A 15,810-nucleotide genomic window follows, 5' to 3' on the forward strand; every position below is an offset into this window, starting at 1 on the left:
GCTTCCGTCTGGATACTCTACCATAAAGGCCTGCTTGGTAGAGTGCTGCAGAGATGGTTGTCCTTCTGGAAAGTTCTCCCATCTCCACAGAGGAACTCTATCATTTCTTGGTCACCTCCCTGACCAAGGCCCTTCTCCCCCAATTGCTCAGTTTGGCCAGGCGACCAGCTCTAGGAAGAGTCTTGGTGGTTCCAAACTTCTTCCATTTAAGAATGATGGAGGCCACTGTGGGGGCGGGGGTTGAACTCGGATTCCAAACAAGATTCCAGACTCTCTCTCTCTCTTCTACAAACCCACAGCATTCACAGTCACAATGCACTATTGTCTATTAATCTCCCATAAAGCAGCATGGAATTACAGCAAAGACTCTTACTAATACCATTATTAATACAGCACAGCACAATTATGTATTAGTATACAGTATTACATTATAAAACTACAGTAATAGTGTAATATTAATAGTGTAGTAGTAGTAGTGACAGCATCCTGTAACCAGTCAGACCATGCCTAAGGGTTGCATGTCTGACTGAGGGTTGCAGTCAGGTCTCATTAACGGTGGGTGTTGACTACAGCTAACAGCCTGTGTCATGGCTGCTGATGTCTGATTTAACGCATGCAGGGCTGCTTGCTCTGAGCAAGATCAGGGCTGTGGGCAGCTCCCCTACACACTGACCTGAGATCAGTTGTTAGCTGTGTTCAGTGCCCTAATAGTGCACACTAATATATTAACAGATCTGGGAACCGCTGTTAGCTGTAGTCAGCTCCCACCGTAAATAAGACCTGACTGCAACCCTCAGTCAGACATGCAACCCTTAGGCAGTAGGAACAGCATCAAACACAGTCTACCCAGTAGTCAAACATGCACAGATCCAAAGTAGTCTTCTACAACCCAACATAACCCAGCACTGCAACAAACTTAAGCACATCTCACTAAGAAAGTCAATCAACATTGTGGAACACTACTGGGCATCTATAATGTTTGATGCAGGATAGGGGAGGTACCTAGACACCCAACCCTGTGACAATACAATGCCAAATGATCAGCCATAGAATGACTTGAACATAGATCTAAGCTGCTGAATCACATGTTCCTGTCTGACAGTATGAGCTTACAGTACCATTACCTAACATTACCTAACACTGGAACAACAGAACATCATTACCATACATAACACTGAAACATAACATTATTACCTAACACTGAAACATAACATTATTATATTACATAACATAACATTACCTAACATACACTCTTAGAAAAACGGGTTATTGGGCTGTCCCCATAGGAGAACCCTTTAGGGTTCCATGTAGAACCCTCTGTGGAAGGGGGTTCTACATGGCACCAGAAAGGGGGTTCTACCTGGAACCAAAAAGGGGGTTCTACCTGGAACCAAAAAGGGGGTTCTACCTGGAACCAAAAAGGGGGTTCTACCTGGAACCAAAAAGGGGGTTCTACCTGGAACCAAAAAGGGGGTTCTACCTGGAACCAAAAAGGAACCAAAAAGGGGGTTCTACCTGGAACCAAAACTGGAACCAAAAAGGGGGTTCTACCTGGAACCAAAAAGGAGTTCTACCTGGAACCAAAATGAGTTATTTAAAGTGTTCTCCTATGGGGACAGCTGAAGAACCATTTTAGCACCTTTTTTTCCTAAGAGCGTAACATTTAAACATAACAAACATATATAGACATATATGATCAATTCTCCAAAATACTGTAACCTCTTCCAGCCACAAGCCCTGCCCATAGACTGCAGTATAGATGCCCACCTGCCACCGAGAAGAGCAAGCAGCCAGGAGCCAAAATGGAGAAGTGTATGTGTGTGTGTGTGTGTGTGTGTGTGTGTGTGTGTGTGTGCGTGCGTGTACCATTCTCCCCCTCTTATGAATAGAAGAGCCGTAGAAGCCTAGTGGTCAATAATCACTGCTGTTCCTGTTCTGAGATTCATTGAACTGAGGCAGATGCCAGACGAGATACTGTAATCAATTATTCAAACGCTTCCTTGCATCCATATGTAGCGAAAAGTCCTGGACATGGCACTGCACTACGGTTGGCTGGGGAGAAAGCCCAGAAAGACAGACAGCGAGAGAGAGAGGCTGAATGGGAGGATTGTACTCACATGAATTTCCAGGCAGCCTTAGAGAGAAGTGTCAGCATCCAAGTCCACACATAGAGCTGTCCATTGTCTAAGTCCTACTTTGTTAAAACAGAATCCACAGAGAGAACGGTGAGAAAGGAATAAAAGGGCAGGGTCTGCTGTGTTTGGGAAGAGAAGGAGCGAGAGACCGGGAGACGAAGGAGACGAGAAAGGAAGGGAGGGAGAGGCGGGACCCATACAAAGACTGTTGGAGGATTGGCTAGCGAGCAGTGGGAGGAGTTTAGTTGTCCAATGGTGTATATCGTATGTAAATGAGATATAAATGATGTAGAGCATCCTCAGAATGTGATGGAGGATACAGACTGTCTGCTGCAATAGGGTGTGACCTTTGTTAACCACGCCCCCTGCCCATAAAAGGACAAAGGACGCTTTTCACTGCTTCTTCTGGTTCTCCGACTGTCTGAATCAGGATGCTATTTAAGACATAAGGAACACATAGAGAAGCTGTAGAGAAGACAATGGCCAAGCCCTAATGACTGTATTTACCATGAATAAATGTAGCTTCAGTGGTAGCCTAATGGTCTAGACCTCTATACAGATCATTTAGATGCCTACCCATTGAGCAACTGATGAGGGGTGATCTTTATAGAAAAGAACTAGGACTAGGATTCCAAACAAGATTTCAAACAATAGATCTAGGGGTTGGATAAACCCACAGTAGAAATGGCTTATCTTTATGCAAAGTTGGTACAGGATGAGGAGATGAGAAGAGAAGTGGAGGGAGTGATGGAGGGATGTAAAAACAGTAGAGCAGACCAGCTGGGACTTCTGTATCCTGAAGGGTGAAAGGCAAGAGGACAGGGTGGTGCTAGGGTTTGGGGGTAGGGATGGGGGTACTTGTGGGGTGCAGTGGAACATGCAAGGCGATGCTTTCAGAAGAGGTGTTTAAAAATACCTCAATCCACACATCGTAATATACACACCCAATAAGACCAGAGGTGGCGTCCCAAATGGCACCCTGTTCCCTATATGGTGCACTACTTCTGACCAGGGCCCATAGGGTAAGTACTGTAGCTCACTATATAGTGATGCCCTATTAAGGGAAAGAGTGCCATTTGGGACTCAGTCCAGGATCATCTCTAGTGTTTCAACAACAAAGGCTTTGTGATCCTCACGATTCTTTTGTTCTCCTCCACAGCCATAAAGTTCTTTGATGGGTTTAGAAAACTGGTGCATCTAGGTGGAGGAGATAGAAAGATAGAGAAGGAGTCAAAGAGAGAGAGAGGAGGGAGATAATGTACATGGTGGCAATAGGAGGTGTTGTGTTTATGCTGACACAGGTTTGGAGGGGGTGGAGGAGGGGTGGGGGTGGGCATAGACGGCCCTGTCAGGGTTGCATTGTAAGAGATGGGGTTGCTATGGAGACTGCATCCAGCCCAGATGGCAGCCAGACAGACAGGCAGACTCAGCAGCAGCCACAGATAGCAGAAACCAGACTGTACAGTAGATAACAGAGACAGACTACCTCTACACATACATAACTTCTGTGTCCCAAATGGCACCCTATTTCCTATATGGTGTACTACCTCTGGTCAAAAGTAGTACACTATATAGGAAATAGGATCCCATTTAGAATGCAAGCATATAATGTTCAAGCAATAACTGTCCTCTGATAATTTTACATAATGGAAGCTCTTATCCACGCATCTGTCTGTCTATTTGTATGCTTATCAAGCGCAGGATTTAGAGCAGAACAGTTTTCAATATATAATGTCTTTCTGGAAAGCTAAAGATTTAATATAGTGGTTTTTAGTATCGTTTGGTGTTTTTTCATGAGGATCATCACAAAGGTTTATCAAAATAATACATCACGACTCAAGTCACAAACAGTGCCACATTCACTCCTCTCTCCCAGAGATCTCTGCAACACAAAAAGTTAATCCCTCACCCACCCCCTGGGATCAGGCCTGCCTGGCCTAGCTGGGGGTAGGCAGGGGGTCCCTGTGCCTGGTAGAATGGCAGACTGGGGTGCATGAGTAGGCAGGGGGAGGGGGGGGGGCACATGGTGCAGAGGGGGATGCATGGTGTACATTCTGGGGCTTCATGCCGGGGCCAGTCCCAGGCCCCGGCTGCCAGGAGAGGCAGGGTGGTCCCTGGGACTGGCAGAGCGGCAGGCTGGCTGGAGTGCAGGGGGTACATCCTTGGGGAGGCAGGTGGAGGCTGGGGTGCTGGGGGCCACACACTGAAGCAGTTTGGGGAGTACTTACTGGGTCCATTGCTCTCTCCCTCCATTGTGCTATGCCACCAGGTGCTGGTAGCTTGGGTTGCATCCCAAATGGCACCCTATTCCCTATATAGTACTTTTGACAAGGGCCCATGGCCTGGCTCTCTTCATTTCTGAGACTGAGACCTCAACAACTTGGTTTTGGATTAGTGCCGTCCTCCCCACCATGGAGCTGCCTGCCATTCAGCTGGCTGTGCCTGGCTAAGAGACTGGCTGTCTTTGTAACACTGACCCCAATAAGAGCAATACAATAGTGTTTGGTTGTTTGTAAAATCAAATCAAATTTTATTGGTCCCATACACATATTTAGCAGTTATTGCGGGTGTAGTGAAATGCTTGTGTTCCTAGCTCCAACAGTGCAGTAGTATCTAACAATTCACAACAATACACACACATCTAAAAGTTAAATAATGGAATTAAGAAATAGATAAATATTAGGACGAGCAATGTCGGAGTGGCATTGACTAAAATACAGTAGAATATAATACAGTACATACATATGAAATGAGGAAAAGAAGAGGAACACTTTAAGGAGAGGAGCACTTTAATACAAATTTGAAATGATGTGATAAATGTAATGCAAAACACTTTTATTATTAAACAGATTTGTCCATGAAATTCTTTGATCTTAATACTGTGTATTTGTCTTTACAGGCCCTCGCCTGTCATTTAATGTAATTTCTACAGTATATCCTCCGGCAAATATAATTTAATAGTACTGTATATGGCAAAGATAGTTCCAGTATTTTCCAAGGTAAAGATCACATTGGGTCCATTCCACTCAACAGTGGTTTTATTTAGTCAGAAGAATACTGATGTAAATATATCACTATTATTAAAGACAATGGCAACAATATTACAATAAGTGTCATGGTCTTCTGTGTTGGAATATGAGGTGGCACAACAACTAAACAGTGATTTGTTGGTGGCCAACAGCACGCTTCATGTGGCGTTGTTGCACTCTGCCACCTAGTGGTATAAAGTTACATTTGTCTTTTGGACACATTCTCCCAGTCCCAACAGATCATTATTTTACACTACAAATCCACTTCAACAGTTCCCTTGAATTAAACCTTTATAAAATCAATGGATGGATATAAATATATTCAATAGTCCATAGGGCAATGTAACATCTGTCTGAGTAGTCTGGATCTGAATAAATAGATGAATCACGAGTCTAGAGCACCTCTAGAGTCTATATCCTTGTTGTTAGCAAGGCTTGCTCTTCTTTCCCAGTTGTTCAAAGAAAGACATGAATCCATAGCCATCTGGTTTGGGCTCAGGGCTTGTCCAGGACAGACTCCTTTGTCCACTTCTCCTGGTTCAGCTCTATGTGTGTAGGTCTCTCTGCTGACACTCTTGGACACCCGGTCTTGGACACCAGGTTCCTCACATTGGCCTGCTCCTCTCTCTCAGGCGTTTAAAGAAAGACATGAATCCATTGCTCTCTGAAGGTTTGGGCTTCGGGCTCTTAGCAGGGTTATCCATATTGTGTTTGGGGCTCTGAGGAGGGTCAGCCTGCTTGGGTTTCTGGGAGACGAGTGTCTGGAGAGGGGTGGGAGAAAACTCCTTTATCTCCTCATCCTGGTTGTGGTTGAGTTCTAGGTGTAAGGGGGGAGGTTTTGTCTTGACTATAGAGGAGCTCTTGTCCTGGTTCAGCTCTCCTAGCTCTACGTGTGTAGGTCTCTCTGCTGCTGACAAGATGTTGGACACCTTGTCCTGCTGGACACCAGATGTCTCACAGTGGCGAGGGGTGGTGGGTACCACCAAGCCTCTGTTTTCAGAGTCCCTGGGGATGTTGAGACTTGTTGCCAAGACGTTGTGTTTTGACATGGGGCTCTTAGACACCAGGTCTTGGACACAAGACTTCTCAGAGTGGCCAGGGAGTTTGGTGAGGTTAGGTTCTCCAGAGGCTCTGTGTTTCGGGGACATCAGACCAGTGTCTACTGACTTCATCCTCCCTATGACCCCCAGAGTAGGAGTAGTAGGAAAAGTGAACAGATCATCCTCCTCCTCTTCCTCAGTAGGAGGGGCTTTTGGGAGGAGGGTGAAGGTGTGTCTGCGGGTGAGTATTCCCTTGGGGGAGAGGTGAGGGTTGAGGAGGTATCTAGCCAGACTCTCGCTGCCTCTACATGCATCCCCCAGCAGCCGCTGTCTGTCCTCTTGGAAGGTCACCTGGTGAGGGGAGGTGGAGGTGATGGTGGAGATGGGGGAGGATATAGCATTAGTGTTCGTAGCGTTGGGTGATCTTGTGGAGGTGTTATTATTATTATTGGTGGCATTAGGAGACTTCTGCTGCTCCAGGCCGTACTCCCCAGACGAAAGACTACCACGGCTGCTCTGATACCTCAGAACCTTCCTGGACACTTCACGCAACTTCTGGGCTTCTTCCTCATTTCCCTCCTCCTCCTCTTCCTCCTTGTCCTTCATCGTCACTGAGATGGGTCTACCTGTGGAGGAGCTGCTGCTACCGGTTCTCCTGGTAGGCTGTGTAGAACCAGAACTAGAACCTCTGTGGTTCTGCTCTGGTTTCTTAGGGTTTTGCTGTGTCTCCTCTGGATTTGGAACCATGTTCTCTTTCCAGTTCTTCTTGCTGTGGGACTGGTCCTTCTGGTCGCTCTGAGAGGTCCCAGTCAGGTCTCTGGCCGAGTTCCACTCATTCTCCTTACACACCTCTGTGGCCTTAACAGAACCTTGGTTTCCCTGTTCTGCCGAGGGGAGGTTTGCTTGAATGGGGACCTTTGATAGGCTGCTACTGGTGCAGGAGGGTGTGCCCTTGCCTTTTCTCCTTTGGGACACATGATTGGTCAGGAACCTAAATCAAATCAAATCAAACTTTATTCAAAGTAAACATGAATGTCACAAAACACTTTACAGAAAAAATGAAAAACACAAAATACAATACAAAAGGAAAATCGCAAAATAACAGATTATATTTCAAAAGAAAAGTTCAAAAGAGTGATGTTCATTAATTAAAGTATGTCTAACTTCTGTAGTACGGACTCCAGGGCCACACCCTCCATGTCCTTGTCCCGTATGGAGCAGGTGGCGGTGGAACGGCGTTTAGCAGCATTAGCATCACTCAGCAGTCTGTCTCTGGTTCTCCTCTTTATATCCGCCACCTCACGATCACGGTTCTCCTACACACAGATACAATAATACACAATAACACAATAACACACGCCAGAGACAGTGAACACTGAACTTCACCAAGAAAGCAGGGAAGGCTAAAGAGAAAAGAGTAACTCAATGAAGACAAAAGCCAACCAAAAGTCCTCACACAGAAAAGAATGACAAGGAAAGCTACGCTCCCAAGGGGGCCAAGATGAAAGTCCGTAATACAGAGAGCATAAATAACACTATGTAAAAGGAGCATGTAGACTACTTTCTAAAGCGTTTTTTACCTGGATGGCCCTCAGGAACTTTGCACAGAAAGAGTTGAAGATGGAGCAGCATTCATCCAGTCTGAACTTGCTGGGGTCTTCACAGAAGTACTCAGACACCAAGTCACTGACTGAACCCAGCGACTGCAGAGAGAGCTCAGTCTCAGCCAGACGACACTCTGCTTCCTACAAGGGACCACACACAGAACAGAAATAACTAAGGCTGTGTCCCAAATGGCACCCTATTCCCCATATAGTGCAGTACTTTTGAATAAAACCCTATGGACCCTTGTCAAAAGTAGTGCACTATACGTAAAAAGATAAAGGATGCCATTAGGGTCTGGGACTACATTTCTGAAACTACAGGGGACCACAAACATCAATAACCTCATCACTGGTCCTAGAGATGTAGATTCACCACCAGAGGTTATTGAGGCTATAAAAAGGGCCCAGAGTTGTTCCTGTTCAGGTAAAGTGGTCAGGCAAAACTTGTGGCCCTGGAAACATTACATAGGTAGGTATACAGTATAGGGGAAAGTAGCGATACAAGATCTGAAAGGCATGGAGAATACACAGGCAGGCTACCTCACCTTGAGAAAGTCCTCCATCTGAGCCCATAGCTCCTCCTGTTTCTGCGCCTCCTCCTTCGCCTCCTTTACTTTCTTCACCTCTCTCTGAAACTCACTCTCTATGTCCTCCTTATGGATCCTGCAACACCAATATCAATCACTCAATACAGAAAAGCACAATCAATACAATAGAATGCCGTATTGTGGGGCAAACAGCAATATTGCAAATATTGTTGAAGTGTGTAAGACATTGTGTTCTGTACCTTGCTGCATCAGCGATGTGTGTGAGTTTGTCTGGGAATTTCAGCATGGCCACATCAACCTTCTGAGCTTGCTACAATCGACATACACATGAACAACTACTGCATCGGAGAAAAACAAGATTCTAGATAAAGGATGAGCTTTAAATAAGGGTTCTAATTACCATGACTACATAGTGCATGAGGTTCATGCCTGGTTTGTTGGCCCTTGTGTCCACTAGTTTCAGTAGCGATGCCATCCTGAAGCCAATGGCACTGCCAGCATAGCCACCCTATGGACACACAGAGGACAAGTGAGAGACAGTCAGACAGGCTGACAAATTAACCTGAGGATTATTGAAAACTTGTAAAATGAGTTATTTTTCTTGGGCTTACTCAAAGCTTCAGATGCCAAAAACTTAGTTTACACCATAGATAAAGGTATACAGTATATAATATCATCTATGATATCATTGTTTTCCACTCACAGCATTCATGTAGTTTCCCGTCTTCAGCACCAGGCGGATCACAGAGTGTAGATCGTCACACTCTAACAGCTCTGGAGAGACAGACAGACAGACAGACAGACAGACAGACAGACAGACAGACAGACAGACAGACAGACAGACAGACAGACAGACAGACAGACGAGACAGACAGACAGACGACATGAGACAGACAGACGAGACAGACAGACAGACAGACAGACAGAAGAGCAGACAGACAGACAGACAGACAGACAGATGAGACAGACAGACGAGACAGACAGACAGACAGACAGACAGACAGACAGACAGACAGACAGACAGACGAGACAGACAGACGAGACAGACAGACAGATGAGACAGTTGAGCTTAGTACAGATACATATTTACCTTATTAAGATCCAGATAACATCCAGACACAAACTTTACCTTTTCCAGCTGTGATCATGGTGGCGATGGATTGTTTCATTTCATCCATGAGCGGGAAAAACTCTTCTTTGAGAACCAAACTGTTGAGGCGCTCCTCATAACTAAAAGAAAGGGCACGAATAATGATTCACATTCTAGAACACAACAGGCATTCAAGACACAGAAAACACAAGACTGTACAAAACTGTGAATTAGACGTTTGTAGATGGTTCAACACACACACACACACTCACTCACCTGGGAACCTTGATAAGTAACACCATAAACAGGTCTGCTTCAGGAAGAGCTGACTGGTCCCCTTTAAACCCAACTAGCTGCTTCACCTGCACACACACAACAGGTAACAATCTTAGTAAGACACAGCATTACGGTAAGGGTTGTAACTTGGGAGAACACTGTTAGAACTGTCTCTCAAGCTAAATATGGTCAGTTCACTGTGGTAGTTAGCATCAACAATGGCAGCAAGCTGGCGGCAAACCTCAGCTCACCCAATGGTGGTCGAACTGGAGTTTGCTCTATGCAGAACACGGGTGTCAAAGCGACAGCGGCCTGATCTATGCTTGCCTACTGGGAAAGGCTGTGTGAAGTACTGTACCTCTTCTTTCTCTGGCAGCAGCTTACACAGCTCCTTCAGTTTACCTGTCCCAAATTTCAGGCCGTTTCCTGAACTGATGTCGTTGATCATGTCTCCCACTGGCCTGGGGAGAGACACAGACACTGATCAGTTACAGTATTATAATCAACATGACTTTGGAAACGTCATCGACTGATTCATTCAATAGGTTCTCCTAGGGGACTAGTCAAGGAGAATAGCTGTGATTCATTCATCTCCAACTACACAATGTGGTTATTTTCCTGAATTACTCATGTTCTAGGGTTGGGTCTCTAAATGTGTTGCTCATTTCCTCGTTGCCATGTTTCTTTAAGCCTGGTAAGCAAAGCTCCTTCTTACCTCATTGGTTGAACACCCTCTTACGGCATTTTTCCACTTAACCAACCATAGACAAGCCCTTACCTGCTACACATACTGTATACACCTACTACAGCTGAACTGGAACTATGTTTTCTATCCTCAGAAGCACAAGAAAAAAAGCCCTGACACAAAAATACATTTAACAGAAAACAGAAAAGTGCATCCACTTTAATGACAAAACATTTGGATAATAATACTTCTATGTCTTACTGTTTTATGCTTATTGTTTTTTGAGTTTTCTGTACTCCAAGAATCTTCAGAAAATTAGACACTGTAGCCCAATGCATGTAGTAATTTTGTAATATATAACACAGTAATACTGTGGGCCTTCAGAGAAAACCATTTCCAAACACATTAATGCCCTGTTTCAATAGTTAATCTGTGGAATGACCTGTTTGCACTGTTCCTGCAGTAGTTATCATGTCGAGTCAACCTGTTGGGACAGGCTGCTGTACCTCAGAAACACAGAGCTGGGAATGTCAAGCAGCCTAGCCTCAGGACTACCAAGCCTTGCTGTCCCAAATTACACCCTATTCCCTATATAGTGGACTACTTTTGAACAGAGCCCCATGGGGTCAAAAGGAGTGCACTATAGCAAGACGGTGCAATTTGAGACTCAACCACTGTGTGATCTTTATCCTGAAACACGTGGCTCTGACAAACCCACAGCTCCACACCTTCAGCACACTTCCAGTTTATATTACGTCCCAAATGGCACCCTATTCCCTATAGTGTGCACTACTTTAGATCAGACTCTGGTCAAAAGTAGTGCACAATTAGAGAATAGGGTGCCATTTGGAATTCAGTGTATCTTTGCCTCTCTCTGACACACCTCTTGAACTGTTTCAGGAAGATCCCAACGTTCATGCTCCTCTTGGAGTTCAGTATAGATACCTGGTGGTGGGACACATAGTCATGAAGACATGAGTTAGTCAATAGAAATAGAACACACAAACGCACCAACATCAGTTGGTCATTCCAGAACACACACATTCACACAGACACACACGTTTAGATATCAGAAGGTCAATAACAGGCGTTGAGTTTATCAGGAGCCTAGCGTTTTCCTTAAACACAGTCTTCTTCTTTATCACAAATACATCCTCATTCCCCAAACAACAACTGATTCCGACGGTTAAGGTTTTACTGGTTTGATCGACCTGTTTTTGAGAGCCCATGATAAGCTATTGCAACAGCTGACAACATACTGACATTCCTAAGTCTTGCTCATCTATACTGAGTTAGGAACAAGGGACAGGTAAGAGACTAAAGGCCAGTTTCAATAGCTCCACATTTGACCTTTATTGTACTGCCAAGGTAGCCTAAATGTGATAGAAGGGTGGTTTCACTAGCAAACAAGTAGAGGATCAAAAATAGCTTTGTCAATATGACAATAGCATTGTAAACCAGGACAATGATTCACAACAGTTCTGTAAAATCCCAACCGACACCTACAGAAAGGGAAGTACTGTATCTTAACTGAACACACAACCCAGTTCATTGTTATAGAGGTAGCATTATCCAATACATAAACATATCAACTGTATGGCAACAATTAGCAAATATTAGTGCTTAATTTACTCTCCCTGGGTAAACTGATGAAGAATAGTTAGGCTATATTGACTCCACCCTTCAGTTCATACAGCAAAGGATAACTAGATGAAACACCGCTGCATAAACATCCTACGTTTGATAAGCAGAGAAACATTAAGAGGAACATGTCATAGTTCCAATAAGTCACACAATATCACACATGAAAAAGGGAAATGGATACATAGTAAAATGATGATCATTAATTTAGTCGAATTGTGTTGCTTATTCACCACTTTGTTGTGTGGGGACTAGTGCTTATCTAGAAATCAGATTAGATAGTCTATGATGGTGAACTAATGCTTATCTAGAAATCAGATTAGATAGTCTATGATGGTGAACTGATGCTTATCTAGAAATCAGATTAGATAGTCTATGATGGTGAACTAGTGTTTATCTAGAAATCAGATTAGATAGTCTATGATGGTGAACTAATGCTTATCTAGAAATCAGATTAGATAGTCTATGATGGTGAACTGATGCTTATCTAGAAATCAGATTAGATAGTCTATGATGGTGAACTAGTGTTTATCTAGAAATCAGATTAGATAGTCTATGATGGTGAACTAATGTTTATCTAGAAATCAGATTAGATCGTCTATGATGGTGAACTAATGTTTATCTAGAAATCAGATTAGATAGTCTATGATGGTGAACTAGTGTTTATCTAGAAATCAGATTAGATAGTCTATGATGGTGAACTAATGTTTATCTAGAAATCAGATTAGATAGTCTATGATGGTGAACTAATGTTTATCTAGAAATCAGATTAGATAGTCTATGATGGTGAACTAGTGTTTATCTAGAAATCAGATTAGATAGTCTATGATGGTGAACTAATGCTTATCTAGAAATCAGATTAGATAGCCTATGATGGTGAACTAATGCTACTTGCAGAGGGCAAATATTTATTCTCAATTTATTCTCTGAGAGTTTAGTTAAATCAAGCACTCTGGCAGTTGGCATTCAAATGATGTTATAGACTTGATAGTTATGTGGACAGAAAGGACCGACAGCCTTCCAGTTACAGCATGATAATGAATCATACAAAAAGAGATTAGGGTAGATCGTCTACAAGCTTTGCTCATACTGATTGGTTTGTTTTGAACACAACATTTTCACTAATACATCGTTGCTTCCTGATGTACTTGAGTTTGATCCCAGTGAGGCGCACATAGAATCATGCCAGACCCACACCAATAGAGAGACTGCTTCCAAAATGGCACCCTACTCCCTTTATAGTGCACTACTTTTGACCAGGGCCCAGACCCCCAAAAAAGTAGCATCATGGAGATAAACAAGAGTCATGGGCTGCTGGAATTGATGTATTTCCCAACCTCCACCTAGCCACCTTAACCGTAACCCTAACCCTGGCCACTATGACTCCCTGAGTGAGCCTGTTACAACAGAAAGGCTGTAGGAAAACAACACATCACCCTGTGATGATATGATGTACACCACAACTCCACTACACACACTCCCTAAGAAAATCAATTAGGGTTCTAAAGAACACATGTCAACATATCCAATATCTCTGGTCATAAACAGAACAAATATTCATATTCAATACACTGTTTCGGTCTCTCGTCTACTCCCAGAAAGTATAGCTGCTCAAAACAAACTCTCAGGTGAGAAATCATGAGCAAGAAAAGAATGACAGAATTTTGCATGACATTGGAGAGGCCTTGGCTGGGACCAGATAGGATATGTATGCCTTGCAGACTTATACAGTATCTGATCGAGGAGCAAAATAGCTGACGTGGTTCCGGCTGTTGTGGTACCTCTTGACTTATCCTATTCAACTCCAGCTGCCAGTATAAAACTAGAGAAGTGCTTCCTGGTACACTAGGTTAGGTCAACTCACCACTTCTGTGCCCTGACCGTTGGTTGGCTTGCCTCTGAGACTCTGTCTGTTCAGAGCCTTCTGTACCTGTCCCTGTCCCTGATGTTGGCTGTGACTGAACAGCTCCTCAATCCTCTGAGTGTCCAGCTCATACTCTCCTAGGGTCTTCTCTTCCGTCCAGATGTTGTGTTTGCCCACCACCACGTGTTTGGGGATTGCATCCCAGTTGAAGTTACGCATCTTGGAGCCGCTGCGCTGGAGGCCTCTGGATAGCCCGAAGCCCATGCCAGGGGGAGGAGGGGGGCCAGGGGGAGGGGGGCCAGGGGGAGGCGGGGGACCAGGGGGGGGGGAGGGGGACCAGGGGGAGGAGGTGGGGGGGCGAGGGGGGGTGGTGGAGGAGGAGGTGGGAGGGCGAGGGGGGGGTGGTGGAGGAGGAGGAGGTGGTGGAGTGACTGCTGACTCCATCTTTAGTGGAAAGGAATTAGATGGACCAAGGATCAGGAACAGATCATGGTCTCATCATTATTGCTTCATCATCACCTCCATTTTGTACCTGCAAGGTGTCACGGAAATGTTCTTTGATTAGTGTTGAAAATCAGTTATTGAAGAGGGTGATTTAATCCTTTTCCTTGATTGATCCCTCCTGTAAAGAAATAATGGTACCGGTAAACTTTTAACACTGCATGGTAGGCATGCAGCAGAACTTACTTCCCTATACTGTTTTGCCCAGCACCGAACAAGCCTCATGACAGTTGTTGCTGAAGTGCTCAAATGAGACAACATATCAACAAATGCTTAATTCGAAAGACATTGAAAGCAGCCTAATGATAAAATACGTGTATGAATTTACAAATCAAAATAATACATCCACCAGAAAAACTGAATACAGTAGGCTACCTATTTTGATCAGGTTTTCTCTTTAAGCTACTAATGTGTTATAACATTCAAAGTAAGGGAAGAGGATTCTGTAGCCTACCTTACCTGCTCGATATGCAACGTTCCACTAAGAGTAAAAACAATTTTGAAACACCAAAAACTACAATTCAATTCAATCCATGAGTTAGTACGCCGCCTTCCTCATCAAACTTCAACATAAGACGTGTGAGTTGAGTTGACTACTACCACTGGTCTGCTACCAGTGCTGTTAGGTTTCCACTAGATAACTCAGCCACAAAGTCAGGTTTTACAGCCACAAAGTCAACATTTCCAAAACGTATATAATATGCTTTTTCGTCTTCATTTAAGGTCAGGGTTAGGCATAAGGTTAGCAGTGTAGTTCAGGTTAGGATTAAGGTTTAAAATCAGATTTGAAGAAGATCAATTGTAGAAAGGGGCGGGGTTTAGCCATAATTAGAACCTTGTGGCTGTGTTAACTCGTGACGACCGAGGTGTCAGAGGAGACGTAAAAGCATGTCGCAACTTTACCTGCCTAAAGATGTATATAAACCCTGTATCGTGTGTACAAAATGTTGGCCATTGAGAGGCTTTGCAGCCACCGGTCGTCCATATTGGCACTCCCAAGTAGGAGCAGTCCCCCATAGAAATAATCGAATTATACAGTTGTTCAATTAAAGCTGCACTATGTCACTTTTTGGGCGACCCCACCAAATTCACGTAGAAATGTGTGTTATAGATCTGTCATTCTCATTGTCTAAGAAGCGGTAAATCTGTTCTATGTGTGTCATTTCTATGCATCCCGTTATTAAGTAACGTTTTTGAATCTTTTACTTTTGGTTTTGTACAACAGCTTCAAACAGCTGAAAATATATTATTGAAGGTTATGGGAAAAATATTTCACAGCTGTTTAGATTTTCTACACTATACTTGCTTGTTTTGTCACATAAACTGAAATTAGGTGAACTATTAGAATTTTAGCAACCATGAAATGGCAGAGTGATTTCTGCATTGTGCATCTTTAA

The 15,810-nt window shown here is 43.9% G+C and overlaps 2 protein-coding genes across 6 annotated transcripts in view; both read right to left on the reverse strand.

Moving 5' to 3' along the window:
* LOC106581003 (tripartite motif-containing protein 3) overlaps positions 1-2,296 on the reverse strand; it is a 28,900-nt gene extending 26,604 nt beyond the window's left edge. For both annotated transcript variants that reach the window (XM_014162648.2, XM_014162650.2), the window contains exon 1: positions 2,118-2,296. The gene's annotated coding sequence lies outside the window, so the exon portion shown is untranslated. The remainder of the gene's footprint in view (positions 1-2,117) is intronic.
* A 2,610-nt stretch (positions 2,297-4,906) lies between these two features.
* On the reverse strand, positions 4,907-15,198 carry LOC106581001 (inverted formin-2). Of its 4 annotated transcripts, none has more exons than XM_014162646.2 (13): positions 14,873-15,198; positions 13,913-14,444; positions 11,291-11,352; positions 10,081-10,183; positions 9,723-9,808; positions 9,486-9,586; positions 9,060-9,130; positions 8,757-8,864; positions 8,596-8,666; positions 8,354-8,471; positions 7,785-7,949; positions 7,369-7,520; positions 4,907-7,195 (listed from the first exon to the last, which is right to left on the reverse strand). In XM_014162646.2, the coding sequence occupies exons 2-13, from the start codon at positions 14,354-14,356 to the stop codon at positions 5,770-5,772; spliced, it is 2,907 nt and encodes a 968-aa protein (XP_014018121.2). In that variant the 5' UTR covers positions 14,357-14,444; positions 14,873-15,198; the 3' UTR covers positions 4,907-5,769. The 4 variants fall into 4 exon arrangements, with proteins under 4 accessions (XP_014018121.2, XP_045559676.1, XP_045559678.1 ...); XM_045703720.1 differs by having other exon boundaries at positions 13,913-14,534; XM_045703722.1 differs by having other exon boundaries at positions 14,868-15,198.
* Positions 15,199-15,810: the final 612 nt, after the last annotated feature.

This window comes from Salmo salar, chromosome ssa20 (genome assembly GCF_905237065.1).
Source record: "Salmo salar chromosome ssa20, Ssal_v3.1, whole genome shotgun sequence".
Lineage (NCBI taxonomy): Eukaryota > Metazoa > Chordata > Actinopteri > Salmoniformes > Salmonidae > Salmo > Salmo salar.

Coding starts and splice junctions, on each gene's coding strand:
- LOC106581001 (XM_014162646.2), bottom strand. CDS start 14,356: ATGGAGTCAGCAGTCACTCCACCACCTCCTCCTCCTCCACCACCCCCC. Junction 9,809..10,080: donor TGCTGCCAGAGAAAGAAGAG/GTACAGTACTTC, acceptor GTGTGTGTGCAG/GTGAAGCAGCTAGTTGGGTT. Junction 7,521..7,784: donor AGTTCCTGAGGGCCATCCAG/GTAAAAAACGCT, acceptor ATCTGTGTGTAG/GAGAACCGTGATCGTGAGGT.